Raw genomic sequence first — 17,791 nt, 5'->3', positions numbered from 1 at the left:
CCTTAACACTTGTAACTCTTAAAGCCCACTCGATCAAGGGGCAGTGGGCTTTAAGAGTTTATTCACTTGTGGGTTGTGAATAAAGGTTGATATTTAGGGATACATGGCATGACTGGGTTAGAAGGTCTCATATCACAACTTCTTTAAAGTCTTAAAATGATGTCAGCCCTTGTGGAATTGTTCCACTGGTGTTTTCTATTTACCATTTGTAGGGTTACTGGGAATATCTTATCCATCATTCTTTTCGATAAATACTACATAGGTTACTGTGATATTGAATATGGTGTCAGACATACTGTAAATGCTATAAACAGTAACTTATAATTATCACAGTACCAAATTTAAATTTATGTGGTTTTTCTGTTCTTGGACACTTAGGTATTTTACTGTTTATTTATTTATTATATTGCTTTTTTTTTTTTTTTGCCTTTTGGCTAAGGTCTAGTTTATTTGTTCATTTAATTACTTTGCTGGCAAATTAAATTTAGTGTTTCACCCATACAAAACACAAGCTCTACCACTGACCTATAACCCCCAGATCTTGATTAGTATAATTATTATTATGATCCTTTTAAAAAAGATTTCTATAGTTAGGATGAATTCCTATAAATAAAATTGCTAATTCACAGGGTAGAGTTATTAGTAAGGCTTTTGGTGCATTGTAACAAATAAGACTTATTCAGAAAAATGTAGGTAGAGTTTTGATTTCCATGACTCCTCTTTGATACTAGGCATAATTTTTAAAAATACTTGACAATTGCATCTAGATTTCTTTGATTGCTGCTGAGTTTGAATATATTTTCATGTATTATCAACTCGGATTTTTAAAGAAATTGCTTCTTCAAATGTCAGATACTATTTGATATAAATAGATAATGAAGTTAGGAAGTGACTTTGCATGTTGTAGATAAGAAAACTTGAAATAACATGAAGCTAGATGTGATAGCACATGCTCATAATCCCAGCACTGAGATGGTTGATACAAGGGGAATCAGGATACAATCAAGTTCATCCCCATACAATCAAATTCAATGCTGTCTGGAATATATATGACCCTGTATTGAAGGGAGAAAAGGAAAATAACTTAAGGAGAGCTGCTCCTGCAGTTGAGTAGGGATGAGTGAGTAATCTGACCAGAGGAGCCTATTAACTTGGTGGTTCTTTTTTGAGGGCTTTTCAAGTGTAGCTTTCCCTCCTGGGACATTTTGATTGTGATTCATTTTGGAGGCCTACCTCAAATGTTACCCACTTATGATTCTTCCCCTGGAAGAGAGGCCTTCCCACCAGACCTGGCATCCCTGTGTACAGCTCTTAGGACACTACAATGTAACTGTGGTTTTAGAAGTCTCTTGTTTTACAAAGACTCTCCAAGGCCAGTCATATTTCCTGTCTGACCCAGTCAGAATAGGAAATTTAGCTAAGAAAGGAACCCACAAACAATGGGAGATTTGGATTCCAATCCACAACTAACTTCAGAGACTATGCTTTTTACAGTTATCTGAGGATTTCTCCCATATAGAATTTGAAGACATGTATCTTTAGCATCTGAAAATTTACTTAGATTTTTTTCATACTCAGCCATAAAGAATAATGAAATCATTCTTGCTGAAAAATGAATGAAACTGGAGATCATCTTACTATGTGAAAAAGTCAGAGGCAGAAAAACAGATGCCACATTTTCTTTAAGAGTTCTAGGAGGTTTTTTTTTTTAAATAGATACACAAAACTGTTTATATATGTTTACATCATGAAAGCATAAGGGAGATTACAGGAGGGAAGAGACAAGTTGGGGATCAGAGAAAGGGAGTGGGGAAATAAAATGATGGAATCGGAGGGAGTAATGTCCATGACATACTTGAAAGAAATTTTCTCTACGAGACTCAACAATGCATGGAGAATATACACCAATAAATGCTTTGTGGTCTGAAAGTTTTCATCTCAAGAGTGATTTTAAAAATATGTAAGCACAGGCTTGACTGTCTGAATGATCATCTTAGCAGTGAATGTTGCTTCTTGCTAGCCAGTACTGCATTTTAAAACTTATTGATATAAAGTACTAAGTTCTTCACTGTTCACATAGTAATAACCTATCAAGAAAATTCAAAAGTGACAGTAAGCAATTAATAATCATATTAAAAGCCAAAGTGTTACAGAAATCACCATTTCACTGCACTTCAACTGTAAGATCGTGTGGAGAAGAAACACGGTGGGCAGCTACAGTTAGCCTCTATGGGAAGAAGTGCCATACTCCTCAATCTCGATTCAAGTAAGCATCTAAGTTACATATACAGTTTATATGGAAGTCATTATACGCCAAGAACATGAAGTGTTGCTGCACTTGTGAACTCAAAGTAGCTGTGGATGCTGGCACAAGACCAATCCAGTCGGCCTTCTGGAATGGAGAAGGAAGGTTCATAAGCCCCACCCTTAAGCATAGAAGTACGGACAGGGGATGACTTCTGGGGGAAGGAGACTGAGTTTTCTTTAAAGGTGGTGTCCCTAGTAGGTCAACCACACTCCAGCTGATAGGCCCCCACACGTGGGAGGATATTGAAAAGCACAACTGAAATCTATGGCTTATTTTGAAAAGGCAAAAGAAGACAAGAAGTTGAAGGGGTTAGGGAGGTGGGAATGGATCTAGGAGAAATTAGGTGGAGGTAAATATGATCAAAATATATTATATGAAATTATCAAAGAATTAATAAAACACACATTTTTATAAGGAGCATTAAATGGATAAAGTGACCTTTCATTGCATATACTTGAGAAGCTCCATGTTAATGCCATTCAAGCTCCATGTCAGTTCCATGTCTTACTGGATAGGGTGGTGAATATCTTTAATCTCAGAATTAAATATTACAAATATTATAAAATATAACAAATACTATACAGCACTCAAGAGATAGAATCAGGTGCATCTCTATAGTTTGAGGCCAGTCTGGTCTACATAGTGAGCTCCAGGACAACTAGGGCCATATAACCTTGTCTCAAACAAATAAATAAACAAAATAGCCACGTCTTAGAAGACTATTTTATTACACAGAAATATTTTTAATATACTAACTCAAGGTGATACACAGGGTGAATTTTGTACAGTCTTTCACATTTTTAAACTATACAAATAATATAAATACAGAAAAAATAGACAAGAGGGGTAAATTTAAAATTTGAGTATGCCTTTGTTGCAAGTGCTGTAAATATTGATACTTTTCTGTTATCTATGTTTACAATAACTTCATTATAAGAGTAAAATTTAAGCATCACTAAAAAATTCTGTTGTTTTATGTGTTGGTAAATGTTAAATATTAATTACACATAAAATGGATATTATTACATTTTCATGTGTGTATACGGTGTATTTTAATCACATTCACTCCCCCTTTCTAATCCTCTTTTGTCCTTCTCCCACTCCTTCAATCTCTTTCTTCTTCTCAAGAAGAAAGTGTGTGTGTATGTGTGTGTGTGTGTATCCTAGTGAGTTGGTTACAAAAGGATGGTGACAACAGGAGCTTGGGCATCTTACTAATAGCTACACCACTGAAGAAAATGTTTCTTCCTCCTCTAGCAACCATTAACCGCCTATAAATCCTCCTGTTTGATTTTGAGATCGTATCTCACCATGTTGTCTAGCCTCCACCTCAGCCTGCCAAGTAGCTAGGTCTAGAAGTCATATGCCACCATGTGGGTCATAAAAACAAACAAAACAAACTAATTTTTAATAGCTCATCCTGTGAAAGTTTCTAGATCCTGTAGCTAAAACAATTTTGCTTTCAACTTAGTTCTTATTCCAGTTGTTTCTTTTAAATTAATTAATTAACTAATTGCCTGTATGCAAGGGGAACAAGGACATGTGCATGCCACAGCACTTGTGTGAAAGACAACCTGACGGAGTAAATTCTTTCCTTCTACCATGTAGATTCTGGAGATCAAACCCAAGTCATGAGGCTCAGAGGCAAGCATTTACCCATTGAGCCATCTCACCAGCCCCCTCCAGTTCTTTCTTATTCAAGGAAATGCCATTAGTCCTAATGTACAAACCTAGTGTTTGTTCAAAACGTTAAAGAATAAAAAACTTGGCTGTGCAAACTACCACAACTCCAAATGTCACAGCTGAAAAGATGTTGAAAGGATGCTGATTTCCTTTCCAAGGAATCTTCCATGTGAACTGTAGTTATAGCATGCTACCGTGCGCTCACACACACAACTATGGTTCATCAGCCTGGTGAAATTCTTAGGAGAGTGCAAATGATGCTAACAACATAAATGTCTAATTGGGGAGATATATACACAAGTATGCTATCTTCACTAAGATGATAATTTTAAGAGTTATATATACTCCTAGGATTTGTTTTATTATATTTTAACAAAGAAATACTAAAAGGAGACCATACCCAATCTCATCTGATCTGAGAAGCTAAGCAGGGTTGGGCCTGGTTAGTACTCTGATGGGAGGCCACATGGGAATACCAGGTGCTAGAAGCAAGCAAGCAAGCAAGAAAGAAAGAAAACAAGAAAACAAAAAAGACAGCAAGTAAGAAAGAAAACATAGGAATCTTTGTTTTCTTTGATAACATATGAATCTATTTATTACAAAATTTCTATTTTTATATAATCGACATTTTAAATGTCAAGACTGGACAAATATTATGCAGAAGTAAATGCACCTATTTATAACTACAGTTTATGGGGGAGAAGCAGAATACAAAATGTTAGCTCATTGATAGCTGATTACCATGTAAAAACCAGCTGTTCAATCAACATAATGGCAACATTCTTTACTTTCCATAATGGGTTCCCATACAGCATTTTTCATAAAAGAAATCAGGATCCCTTAACTGGCTGATTTCATATCCGGATCAAGATACGTACAAAACAAACTTGGAAGACTTTGTCGCATCATATAGCAAAGAAACCATTACAGTAGCATCCTTGTGTCAGAAGCCAATTTGAATAGGGTCCCACAGGCTAAGGATGGTATTATCTTGGCTTCAAAAAGAAAAATAGAATAAGTTCAAATATGTTGAGTATATTTAAGCATGTGAGCGCATAATTATCAAAATACAGAACACTGTAGTACATGCCTGGAGTACCCTTTGCTCAGAAGGCTGGGTGGAAAAATGCGGCTTTACACTAAGTTCAAGACCAGCACAGGTAACACATATAGATACTGCCTTAAAAAACATCATCATCGATCTGTTTGCGGGGTGATACAGAACCAACTCACTGTTTTTATGTGTTGTGCGCATGTATGTACAAGAGCTCATGGAAGACAAAGGACAATGTGAGGTGTCACGCCTCAGGAGCCATCTACCTGTGACATACTACCTGGAACCTAGGGCTCACACAGCAGACTAGGCTGCTTGACCAGTGAGTCCCACAGATCTTCCTGTTTCCACCTCTATGACCAGGCATGCAAGCATGCACCACTGCACCTGGCTCTGCGTGGGTTCTGGGACTGAACTCAGATCCTCACACTCTGAGGGAAAATGTTTTATTTTCTAAGCTATCTCCCCAGATCTTTACCCGACTGTACCAACAACTTCTAAGTCAGCAAGAGCAACAAGCATAAAATTGAGAGTACAGTAGTTATAATAAATTAGTGACTATGATGGCGCCTTGCTTTGAGCTGTCGTTCAACAAATGGCACCATACCCATACCCTACGCTAGATTAGTCATTACGTTGTCTGTAAGGTGCAAAAAGAAACTGACAGCCCAGCATAAGAAAGCTAGAGGTAAAAATGTATTTTAGAAGTAGGTCCAGCAAAAGGCTCACTTTGGAGAAACCTAGAGCATGAAGCGTTACAGCTTGCAGTAGTCTGAACAAGAAATGTCCCCCATAGGCTAACGTATCTGAACATTTAGTTCCTAGCTGGTGGTGCTGTTTGAATAGGAGATGGATGGAGCCTTTAGGAGGTACCTTCAGCTTTGCGGGACACTGGGCTTCCGGTTCACTTTCTGTTTCCTGGTGTGTGATCAGTCAGCTTCCTGCTCTAGCACCCTGCCATTATGGACTTCAATACTCTGGAACTATAAGCCAAAATAAACCCTTTCTTTCCTAAATTGCTTTTAGTTATGATATTTTATGAGTGCAACTAAAACAAATACATCTCTTTCTAAAAGGTTTTTGAATTTTAGACCACTCTCAAATGTGGGTTTTTACACGGATTTCCACACTCCCAGCACACATATATTTCTCAAAGTCATAGCTTTAGGCAAATCACTGTAATTTAATTTCCATTCCCTGAAACTGAAAGACCCTTGAAATGTTTGTTCCAGGAAAATCTAACTCCTTAAGCACCCAACTCTAGCTTTAGAATTATACTTACACTGCAACTCTATTCTGGCCTGAGAGGGAGACAGATATGAAGACAGCCATGCTCACGGTCAGCTTTCCTATGAAGGGTTAAATAAGTATTTGCATCATCCTGTTCTGCTACTTCCTCCAACACTAAATACTCCAATACATCTCTGTGCTAGACATCGTGCTCAGATTTCTTTTCCACATTGACCTGGTAAATTCTCACACTCAGTGGGATAAAAAGCATCATTCCAGTTATACAGGCAATAAAGTAGGAAAGAGAGACGGGAATAACCCACTCAAGGACAAAGACCCTTGAAACACTGTGGCAGGCCTGCTGAAGATAAACACTATCACCATACCCTGACACTTCACATTGAAAAAGTGGCAGTCTGTGAGGCCACTGAGTAAGAGGGAGACTCTTCTCAAGTAAATTTCACCCTGCCATCTAGGGCCTTGTATAGAACCTCAGCTCTCCATTTGCCTTTCAAAGCTCTTTCTGCTTTCTTCTATGGACTTGACTCCTCCTTTCTAGATGGATTTGCTGTTTCCTAATCTCATATTCATGGCCTCTGACATCCTACACACCATATTTATTTTTAGGCTGTAAACTTCTGAGTTCAACTTATCTTCTTCTATACCTAAAGCTCTTGACTTTATACAGTTTGTTTCCTGAATCATGTAACTCCATATAAGGGCAGCATTCTGCTTCTCAAGTCTATTTCTCATTGCTCTATTCTGCAAATTCATTGAAGGCAGGGTTAAATACTGATTTATTCTTTTAGGAAGGAAAGGATGTGATATATTCTCTATTCACAGTCGTCAAGATTAATTTGAATGCTAGCAAAGGCCTGCTTTACTCTTCTGCACATTTTGCTGTAGCACCAAGTTATCATATTCCATTATTCCCTATGATCTAGAGAAAGACCAGCCAGAGACAGAAAGCAATGCCAAAGATGTTTCATCTGTTGAAGGAACAGATGCGCTTTCCAGCTTTGTGTAAATTCGCTGCCTCTGGTTCTTAACTGTTGATGAGTTAAGGCTATGGAGAGCCCATTCTGTGTTTTCTCTTGAACTAGAAATATCAGCAACTTCCTAACCCCTGTCAAATGAGGATTAAAAAAAATAATTTTGTATTATTTTATGTGTATAGGTGTTTGTCTGCATGTATGTATACCAGGTATATGCCTGGTGGGCACAGAGGCTAGAAGAGGGCATCAGATCACTTGGAACTAGAATTACAGAGTTGTGAGTCACCATGTGGGTACTGGAAATCGAACCCAGAAGCCCTCTCTTCAGCTCCCAAGAAGTTGTGTTTTTAAACTGTGGTAAAATGCACAGAATATAAAATCTTCCATCTTGACATTTTAACTGGTTAGGTAGGAAGTGAAATGCTCTGAGCTACCATGAAGGACATTCATATTGTTATGTCACCATTATTACCATCCATATTCAGAACTCTTTCAACTGTGTCACTGAACTTCGAATCCACTGCACCAATAGTTCGTTATAGTCTCTATACTCAGCCCATTCTAATAACCCTTCTTTCCATCACTGATCTAGACAAGGTATGAAAATAGTCATATAATATTTGTCCTATTTGAATGGCATATCATAATATCATCAAAGTTCATATATTTTGTAGCATATCTATGTGTCAATATTTTAAGGCTATTATTCTTTTGTATGCAAAATTTACATTTAAAAAAATCTATTCATTCACTGATTAACATGTGATTACTTCCACATGAGGAAATATGATATAATGTTAGTGACAACAAGCTCAGGAGATTCAAAGGCAACATGGACTACATAGTACATTCAAGACTATCTTGGGCTACATGAGCTCCTATCTCTCAAATAAAATATAATAGAGCTCAGGGGGGAGAGTGATCCCTTGGAAGTTAAGAGCACCTGCTACTTTTGAAGAGAACTTGGGTTCAGTTTCCAGTTCTCATGGTGGTATACAACCACCTAGAACTTCCAGTTCCAGGGGCTCCATTGACCACTTATGACTTCCACAGGCACCAGGACATACATACTACATATACAACATGTATGGCAACAGTTATGTATGTGAAGCTCAGGAAAATGTCCAGTGCTAAAGTAATATTTTTGTTGTTTTTGGAAACAGTGTCTCCTTATGTGGCCCTCGGCTGTCCTCAAACTCTCTGTGTAACTGACTGTCCTCAAACTCAGAATGCTCCCACTCACCACCCAAAGTGCTAAGATTATACACATTTCATCAAGCCCAGTCTAACGGACATTTGCAGAGCACTTTACTTCCGATTAGCAGAATAAACACCATTTTAAGTACCCAAAGAATATAAAGGAAGAAATATCAGTGCAATGGAAGTTTGGTTTCTTTTTATGTTGTGTAAATGTGTTTGTGTTTTAATCCTGTGTGGAATTTTTGTTGGGCTTAGTTTGTCCACACCTGTTAATTGTCTCCTGAGGAGCGTGGCTTTTGCCAGCTGGTAACGGCCTTCCCACATGCAGCATGGAGAGAGCATCATCTAGGACTCTGTGAGTATAAAGATGAGAGCCAAGAAAGAGACAGTGTGGCATTCATGTGGCGTGGAGCAGTCTGGAGAGACCAGAGACCAAAGACAGTGTGTAAGCAGTGTGGAGCCAGCAGACGGAGAGAGACACACAGCACCATGGAGGAGCCTGCTAGCTGTGTCTGCAGTTGGTGGAGATTGGTATAGAGCCCTAAAATAATCCCTTGATCCTAACCAGCTGAGAGAAGTACAGAGGTCTGGGCCCCCTCTCCCCACGAACCTTTTCTCTCGTCTATTAAGGTTGGGGGTCGGGGGAAGGGAGGTAGAGGCCTAAACACCCCAAATAAAGGAGAATTTTTAAAAAACAGTGCTATATATCATATCTTGGTCTATAAAACAAACCTCAACAAACTTAAAATAATTTTTATTATACAGAATGTATTTTAGTCCCACAATGGATACAATCTAAAAAAATTGGGAATAGAGAAATAACAAGAAAAATTTTAAACATTTGGAAACTAAAAAACATACCTCTAAATAATCCATGAGTCAAAGAAAGTCTTAAGAGAAGTGAACAATAGACATTGAACTAAATGAAAATAAAAATACAACTTATTAAAAATTTTAGAATAAACTAGTACAATACACAAAGGGCATTTATAACACTAGATGCATATATTAATACTAGAGGTAATTTAAGCTCCCACATTAAAAAAGAAACTTAAAAAAGTAACATCAATCAAATGCTACTAGAAGAAGGGTTATAATAAATAACAGAAGCCAATGAAATTATAAACAAAAGAGCAACAGATAAAAATCAGTAAAATAAATAGCTGGTCCTTTAAAAATGTCAATAAGGGGGTTGAGGATTTAGCTCAGTGGTAGAGCACTTGCCTAGCAAGCACAAGGCCCTGGGCTCAGCCCTCAGCTCTGGAAAGAAAAAAAAAAAAAGACAAAATAAAAAAATAATCTATTAAAAAAAATGTCAGTAAGGTAGGCATGGTGGCACCCTTTAATTCTGGCCCTTGGTGAGTTGACCATGCTCCAGTGCCAGACCACACACCCAAGATTTATGGGTAACATAAATTATATTTGATGAGTTTGGGGGTGAGAACAGGACACAAAGTTGGGTGGGTAGGGAAGGGGCTGGATCTGGGAAGAGTTGGAGGAAGGGTAAATATGAGCAAAATATATTGTACAAGTTTCTCAAAGAAGTAATTTAAAAATTACCAAAAAGGGAAAGAATTGTCCAAGCAGACAGGAGAGAATATGCGCCAAAGTACAGGTAGTGAATTAACTCTGACAGTGGGGAAAGGAAAAGAACTGTAAACAGTCTGGAAATTTGACTGTGATTTGTGCAGATGGCCATACCCTGATTGATTTTCTTTATGATGAAGGGAAGGTCATCAGCAAACACTGACGGGATGGGTTGGTTAACTAACCCAAATCCAGGAATACACATATTTAATGATGATCATAAAAGAAGAACAAACAGTTACTGTTTGCTTCCTGCAGCTGTTCCTTAGACCCAATACAACGTTCTTCAAGTAAACCACCAGGGGGCAGTGTTGTAACCAACCTTTTCTCGCAAATCTTAGAACACTAAGAAATTATAATAAACTATAATACATTGTATGTTATAAACTTTTAATCCACAGAAATCCTGCTTAATATTTAAATACACGTATCCATGTGTTCTCGTGTATGTGTGAATTCACATAGGTACATGGAAATGATGCTGTTTCTTTTGTCAACTTCTCAATGCAACCACATGATACACCAAGGGTAATACTCAGTATATTTTTTTTCTTCCCACTCAGTTTCTTTAGGACACACAACAAATACTCTCTACATCGTTTTTTTATTTCTATGGTTAATCAATCGGAAAATCCAATGAGGAAAAAAATCCCTAAAAACAAAACCCTGCTGTCAGATGTGGCATATGATCTCAAACTCAGGACTTGGGAGGCGAAACCAGGAGGTTACCCCAGTTCAAGGCTAGCCTGGGCTACACAGTGACTTCCAGGCCAGCTGAACTACAAAGAGAGCCCCATCACAGAACAAAACAACACTTCTCTGATAACATAGCTTCTTCCAAGCTCTATTTTTTCCTATTATTTACCTTTCTCCACAAATTAGAGTTATGTTTTCAAAATAGCCTTAAACTGTCATGTATCGAATGAGCTCCTTTCTCCCTTGTCCCTGATGCTTGATGCGTCCTTGAAATTAAGAAATGTCCGTCTGTGGCACCACGTGACCATTGCGTCTACCGGTGACTCTGACGCACACCAGTCACAGCAGCTATCTAAGGATCATGTATGGAGCGATCAGGCTGGGAAATACCTCCAGGTTTGAGTCTAACTAATCTGGGCTTCTAAGAAACCAAGGACAGGGCTCTACCTTAAAGCAGCTGGCAGAGATTTTCAGAGGAAAAGTAAATGAAGGGCTGGGGATTCAGTAACAGACCTCCATCCCTCCCCCACCGCCTCTCTCAATCAGCAAGACTGTGAGTTCGATCCCTAGTAGGTGTGTGTGTAAAAGCCAACTGTTTCCTCCAGATATTTAGTGGATAGAGAAGGAGGCTGACTTGGTTATTCAGATTGGCTGTCTCAAGCAGCAGGACTGGGACTTCTGCGATGGGACAGGCTTTTCTAGTCACACCAAGCTGTTGCTTGCTGTGTCAGATGCCTTAGGGGCTGGAGCCCAAGAGAATGTGTGAAAGCTGAGGTCATCAGAGGACCCAGAGCATTAAGAAGTGTAAATGGGTAAAATCTGCGCTTGACACAAGCCTCCAAACTCCAAACTTTTTTGAGCTAAAGCTTTTCTAAAAAATACTCAAGAACTAGGTCATAAAGAGAATCTACACGGTAAGCGTTGATGCAGTCCCGTGTGAAAGTAGCAACAGTGTCAACCTTTTTGTAAGTTGTTTCAAAAACAAAGTTTCAAAGATCTCCATAGTATTATTTTTTGTTTTTGTTTTTTTGTTTTTTTCAAATTCAAGGGTGACCTGAATTTCTAATCCTCCTTCCTCTTCCTCCTTGGTATGCTGGGATTACAGGCTTGTGCCACCCAGTGATGTTTATGAAGTACTCAGACAAAACTCAGGTCATCTTGAATGCCAAGGAAGCACTCTACCAACCACGAGAATTACATTCCCTTATAATCTCAAAATTGCATTAAAAACAAAACAAAACAAAAAAAACTGAACACTCTTTCACTGGCTGGTCCAGTAGTCTGGGGTGACCATGAGCTAATGAAGCATCCAAGGATGATCTTGAACTCTTGTTACTCCTGCTCTACCTTCCAGGTACTGGGATTACAGGCATGAGCAACTAGCCCCACCCCTGACAAAGTTTTTTTCCCCTGGTTTTTTTTTGGGGGGGGAGTGTTTGTTTTTGTGTTTTGTTTGTCTGTTTTTCGAGATAGGGTTTTTCTGTGTAGCCCTGGCTGTCCTGGAACTCTCTCTGTAGACCAGGCTGGCCTCCAACTCATGAAGATACACCTACCTCTGCTTCCCAAGTGCTGGGATTACAGGCGTGTGCCACCTTGCCTTCCACTAACTTTCTTAACTATTACTACGTGTGTGAGAGAGAAGCTGTGTGGTAAATGTACATGCACACCACTGCAAGGGTGTGGGTGGAGGTCAGAACTTTTCTTCCATCTTCCTGTGGGTTCCAGGGGATCAAATTTAAGTCTTCAGGCTTGAGGGGTAAGTGCTTTTACCCACTGAGCCATCTTGGAGTTGTGCACGTATAAGCGTGCGCGCGCATGTATTGTCTGGTAAGCAAAAATGAGGCAGGGTCTCATGTAGCTTAAGCTGGCTTAGAACACTAGAACATGGCTGGCTTTGAACCTGAGATCCTCCCGTCTCTGTCTCCCAAATGCAAGTGCTGACATTAGAGGCCTAAACTACAGCAAAAAAACAAAACAAAGGCTATCTTAGTAACTAAAATATTTTACCCACATCAAACCCCCCCAAATGAGCTTTCAAGCTTCAAGACCCCTAGTATATTAATGTACGTCAAATCTCTATCCACTTTCAAAAGCCGTGCACTAAATCCTTAGATGCCCCCCTCCCCCAGGCAAGTGACCTAAGTCAGAGCCTGATTTCATTGACACACTTGCACTCCCAACAACAACACTTCCTTTGAAAAACAGAATGTCACTTCCTCAGTCCAGAGGCCAGAAGTCCCTTGATTCTGATCTGGGGAGCAGAGACAGGAAACTCTGGTAAGCTGCTGTTCCCCCATGGCCAGCCACTAGTGCAGCTGACAGAGGGCAGGGTCTGCTGGGAGCTCCCTTGATGCACTGCAGCTGGAAGCAACCGCTCACTTCCAGGCTGTGGGAGCGATTTCTCAGAGTCCAGCACTCCCAGTCAGCGTAACGAGGTCGTCTCTTGCACTTCTTTAACGGACTTTCTATTTCCAAACTCCGCCTCGGACTACCCAAATCTCAGCTCCTGGCAGCACTCTGCTCCCTGACCTCGCTAGGCGAGGAGGGGGCGCCTCCCCCAGCTGCCGGCTCCTCACCTAGAGGGGACAGGCTGTCCCAGCAATTTCAGTAAACACTGTCAGCACCACCTGGCAATTGAGAACCACGATCTCCTCAGACCCCAGACACCAAGGGCTGCACAACACAAAACTCTGGCCAGTCAGAGCGGACCAAACTGCAGTGTCACTCCGTGGGGCGGAGGACCGCGGGCGGGGAGGGGGGGAACGGTGTGTGAGAGACGTACGGAATAATGGGAGAGAAGGGGGACAAACAAATGAGTCACTTAACACAAGCGCTGCACATGCCACTGACGCCGCCCGTGATGCGGCGGCCGCGGGCTGGAAGGAAGCCGCCGGCCACCGGGGAGGGCGGGCGAGCGGGCGAGCGGGCGAGGGACCCGGAGAGGGGCGCGGCGCCTCGCCCTTTGTGGGCCGGGGTGGGGGGCCGCGCGGCTCCTCGGCCGACCCTCCCGCTCGGGGGGACCCGGCTCCCCCGGCCCCGGGCGGCCGCTGTCGGGGCGGCCCGGAACGACCGCGGCAAACTTCGGCCGGGCGCGGAGTTCCCGGCGGGGCCGGCGGCGAGCGGCCCCGACCTCGCCCCGCCTCTCGGCGGCGCACCTGTCACAGGTGCGCGGCGCCCCGCTCGCGCCCCGCCGCGCCCGCCCTGGGAGGCCGCGGGGCCCCGGCTCGCCGCGCCCGGCCGCGGCCGGCGCCCCCGCCCCGGAGGCCGCGGGACGCCCCCCCACCCCCCGCCCGCCGCCGCCGCCGGGCCGCGCCCGCCCGCACTCACATAGCGCCTCAACTTCTTCTCGGGAGGCGATTTCCTCAGCCAGCCGGTGCATACCACGTCGTCGCCGCCGCCGCCGCCGCCGCTCATGTCGCCGGCCGACTGGAGCCCGCCGCCGGCTGGCGCGGACGAGGCTGCTGGGTCAGCCGGCCGCCGGTGCGCAGCTCGCGGGGGAGGGGAGGGGCCGGGCGGCCCCGGGCGGCGACGAGGCGGCGCGCGGGCCCGGCGGCCGCGCGCGCTCCGGTCCCCGCCCCCCACCCCCGGGCCGCGAGGGCGCGCGCGCTCGCTCCCGCGCCGCCCAGCCCCGCCGGGGCGCCTCGGCGGGCGGCCGCTCGCCACGCCCACGGCCCCGCGCAGTCCCAGGGGGCGGCCGGCGCCCGGCCCAGCCGCGCAGGCTTCCGACCCGGCAGGCCCGAGGGCGGCGGGGAACGCGGAGCGGCCGCCGGCCGGAGCGCCCTCGGGGTCTTGGTGGAGGTTGGTTTTTTACCCCTCCCCAAAGCCTCGCGCTGCAGCCGGGGTCGTGAAGACCTGCCGGCTGGTGCTGGCGCTGGGGCGAGGGGAGGCTGGAGGCGGCCCACGCCTGATGGAACATCGATCCCATTCCCCCGCCCCCCATCCGCCGGGGTCGTGTGGGAAAGGGATCCAAGGGCTGCTCCAGTTTCCTGTCCATTCCCACAGTTTCAGGTTTCATTTAGTCCGATTCTGGCTGAAATGAGTGTCTTGTCTGCGAGTTAACTCTCACAGCTCTGGGGCAGCAGAGAAGGAGCCAGACCTACTGGGTGCCGGGAGCTTTTGCTCTTGCATTGTTCACAGTGATTATCGTCACTAACCTACAAATTGGGTAGGCTGTGATTATACCCATTTTCCAGATAGCCTGAAGTCCCGCAGCTGATGCAAAGCAGTCCCAGGTGTTCTGGGAGGCGGGGAATCTTCTCACCTGCTTTTTTTCCAGAATGATGGAGGGATGGGACCGCATTGCTGGGAAACAAAGTCCAGCTGGCTCTCTCCGAGATTGCCTCTGGAAAAACCGAATCCATTAAAAGGAAATTTTAAGGTTTGGAGAGTGGAGGAAGCAAAAATTAGTGAACGTATTTCATAGTGAATCAGAAAGCAAGGAGGTGTGGAAGATCAAGAAATTGTGATTAATTTTTTTTTCCAGAGTTTGCACTCATTGACTTGCAGTGAGATCTCTCGTATATAAACGTGAGTTCAGAGATCTCTTTCTCACTGCCTTGTGCTGAGAGGACTGAGATAAGTACCAGGAAGCCAACACCTAATACCAGTGCTCCAGAGGAAGGTGGGGAAAGAAAACCAAAACCTTCCTTAAGAGTTCCTTGTTAACTCACAAAGCACCTTTACAAACAGCGTTAAAAGGTAGGTTCCCCTTTAGTTCCGCCGGGAAGTCGCTTCGTTACCCACTTTATCCACTGGGCTTTGTGCAGCTGAGAGGAGCCCGAGCGGCAGCATCCAGCAATGCCTTCTGGATAGTTTGTTCTCGCCTCTGTTTTGGTGTAGCGAAGCTACTTGTTTCAGATAGTCGGACAGTCTTTAGTCCAACAGATTTTGGTTGGGTTGGAGAATCTTCAGCCATTTCAACTGCAAAAGCCAGTTCCTACCGTGTGCTTAGCCTTTCTAGGCGTCCTGGGACCTGAAAAGACCACTCCTCCTGCCCTCATGTTTCACCGACCTTCAAGCAGCCACTGTGCTCCCGGATGGAAGGTGAAGCCAGAATGCTTAGGCTGTATCTGGGACCATAAGCACCCTTGAGTTTTTAATAATAGGGCTTCTTAAGCTACCACCGTTATGGTCGTTTTAAACTTCTGGCTCCCAGACTTTAAACTCCTTGTGAGACGTAAATATCAAGATACTTGGTCTGCCAAATCGATCAGGAGACAGTGACTCCACTCACGTCTGAGTCATGGTGCCAAGCCTCCAGGATCGCAGGGAAATCTGCAAGGATTGGCTGCCTTGAGGGTTTGGGGTGAAAGTCAAGCAGAAATAAGCCCTACCCTTTCCTAGGCGAGTAGGATTTTTTTTTTTTTTTTAATCTGTGAATTCTATGATTTAAGACACAGGCTCTTCAGCTGTCTGTTCGACTGGTTTTAACAAAGACCTGGGTTGTTCTTTATAAGTCCACATGGAAACAGAAGCCCCGTGTTTTGTGATCAAAGTCAGAAGAGGGTCTTGAGACACAACAGTTACAGAGTATGGGTTTGGGGAAGTCTTCTTGGACACCCTGATCCTTCTCCAAAGCGTAGATACAGGGGCTCTGCTGCCCTGACTTCCACCCTCCCTTTCTTATCGCTAGTTCCCAGGATGAGCTGCACACGGGCAGCACTGTTGCTGGGGTCCCTGGCTGTCTTCAGACGCTCAGGAGTGTGTCAGGCCTGGGAACAGCCCTTGGACAGAATGTTCCTGTCTGGACCGTTACTATGTCCTCTCCAATCGCTGTTGTGTCCTCCGCTCCGCCCCCCAATCTCTCTGAAAATTAAAAAATAAAAAGGAAAAAGAAAAATTATGTGAATGATTTATTTACGTGAAGGTGCGCGCCACCTATCGGAAACAGCTGGAACGACACGCCCCCTAAACCCTGCAAGGACATGCTCCACTAGCTTGTAATTTAGGTTAATTTTGATTAAAGACCACTGGTATTTCCTAAGGGGCATTAATAGCCAGCCCCAAGAGTTCTTTGGGGCATTAATCTTATATTCCCATTAAGTTCCCAGGAAATGACAATTTTAGGGGAGGTTGCCATGCAGAGATTAAAGACAGGCACAATTTCGGGGAGAGGGGGTCACCCAGGCACCACCTACGCCTTGTTGCCGCTCTCCTCCACAAGCCTGGGCTCTAAAGGGTGCAGCGTGGCTTTGAGTGTTGTTGGTGGCAGCCTGCGTTCGTGCCTGTCTCAAAGCTGAGGGTTTGTGGCCAGTAGCAGGTGCATGGCTAGTGGAAGGATCCCAAGAATGGGTTGAGAAAGCTAGAAAGAGCTGTCCTCGCTGCACACAAGGCTGGGGTGATTAGCACCGTTCTCACCAGGCTCGACGTCAGTGATTGGGCTGCTAGTGGGGTTGGACGTTTGTGTCCTAGCCCTTCTGCCTGTCCTCCCTGTCAATTTAGATGACAGGTTAATTTCAGAGCTGAGTGCTGCTTGTGAGAAAGTCAGTGGGACCAGCTGAGCCATATCAGCTGGTGACTTTCAGGACATTCACCTCTGAGGGATAGTGTGTGCTTGCTTTGAACCGATTCTGTTACCCTCATCAAATTACCCTCTGACTTACCCAAGGCTGAGGATGGTGGGTTTGGGGTGTGATTAAGACCTAATTGGGCTTCCTCTCTATGAGTTGTTTGAGTAAACTATTCTAAAAAGTTGAGCTAGTCCAGTTTTCCACTTTTACCTTTGTCAATAACCAGAACCAGCTAGGCATGGTGATGCACACCTTTAATCTCAGCATTATGGGAGGTAGAGCTCTATGAGTTCAAAGCCAGCCTGGTCTACTCAGTGAATTACAGGACAGCCAGAAATACATAGTGAGTTCCTGTCTAAAAAAAAAAAAAAAAAAAAGAACACAAAACAAACAAACAACAGACCAGTGCTACTTGCTCAATGGTAGTTAGCCTCCTAGGACATGGTATCAACAGTGGTGGAGGGTGACAATATTACTAGCGTCATTAGCAAAGTATCTAGTCTCTGACAACCTCAGCAAGCTACAGTCA

The 17,791-nt window shown here is 43.7% G+C and overlaps 1 protein-coding gene across 1 annotated transcript in view; it reads right to left on the bottom strand.

Moving 5' to 3' along the window:
• The window catches only part of Gab2 (GRB2 associated binding protein 2), a 164,934-nt gene extending 150,624 nt beyond the window's left edge, over positions 1 to 14,310 (bottom strand). Inside the window, exon 1 of the mRNA XM_060367596.1 lies at positions 14,081 to 14,310. Coding sequence (XP_060223579.1) covers positions 14,081 to 14,167 — 87 coding nt within the window. The 5' untranslated portion in view covers positions 14,168 to 14,310. The remainder of the gene's footprint in view (positions 1 to 14,080) is intronic.
• Positions 14,311 to 17,791: the final 3,481 nt, after the last annotated feature.

Source organism: Meriones unguiculatus, chromosome 14 (genome assembly GCF_030254825.1).
Source record: "Meriones unguiculatus strain TT.TT164.6M chromosome 14, Bangor_MerUng_6.1, whole genome shotgun sequence".
Lineage (NCBI taxonomy): Eukaryota > Metazoa > Chordata > Mammalia > Rodentia > Muridae > Meriones > Meriones unguiculatus.
The sequence above is the reverse complement of the archived record's forward strand: the minus strand, read 5'-3'. Positions and strand labels throughout refer to the sequence as shown.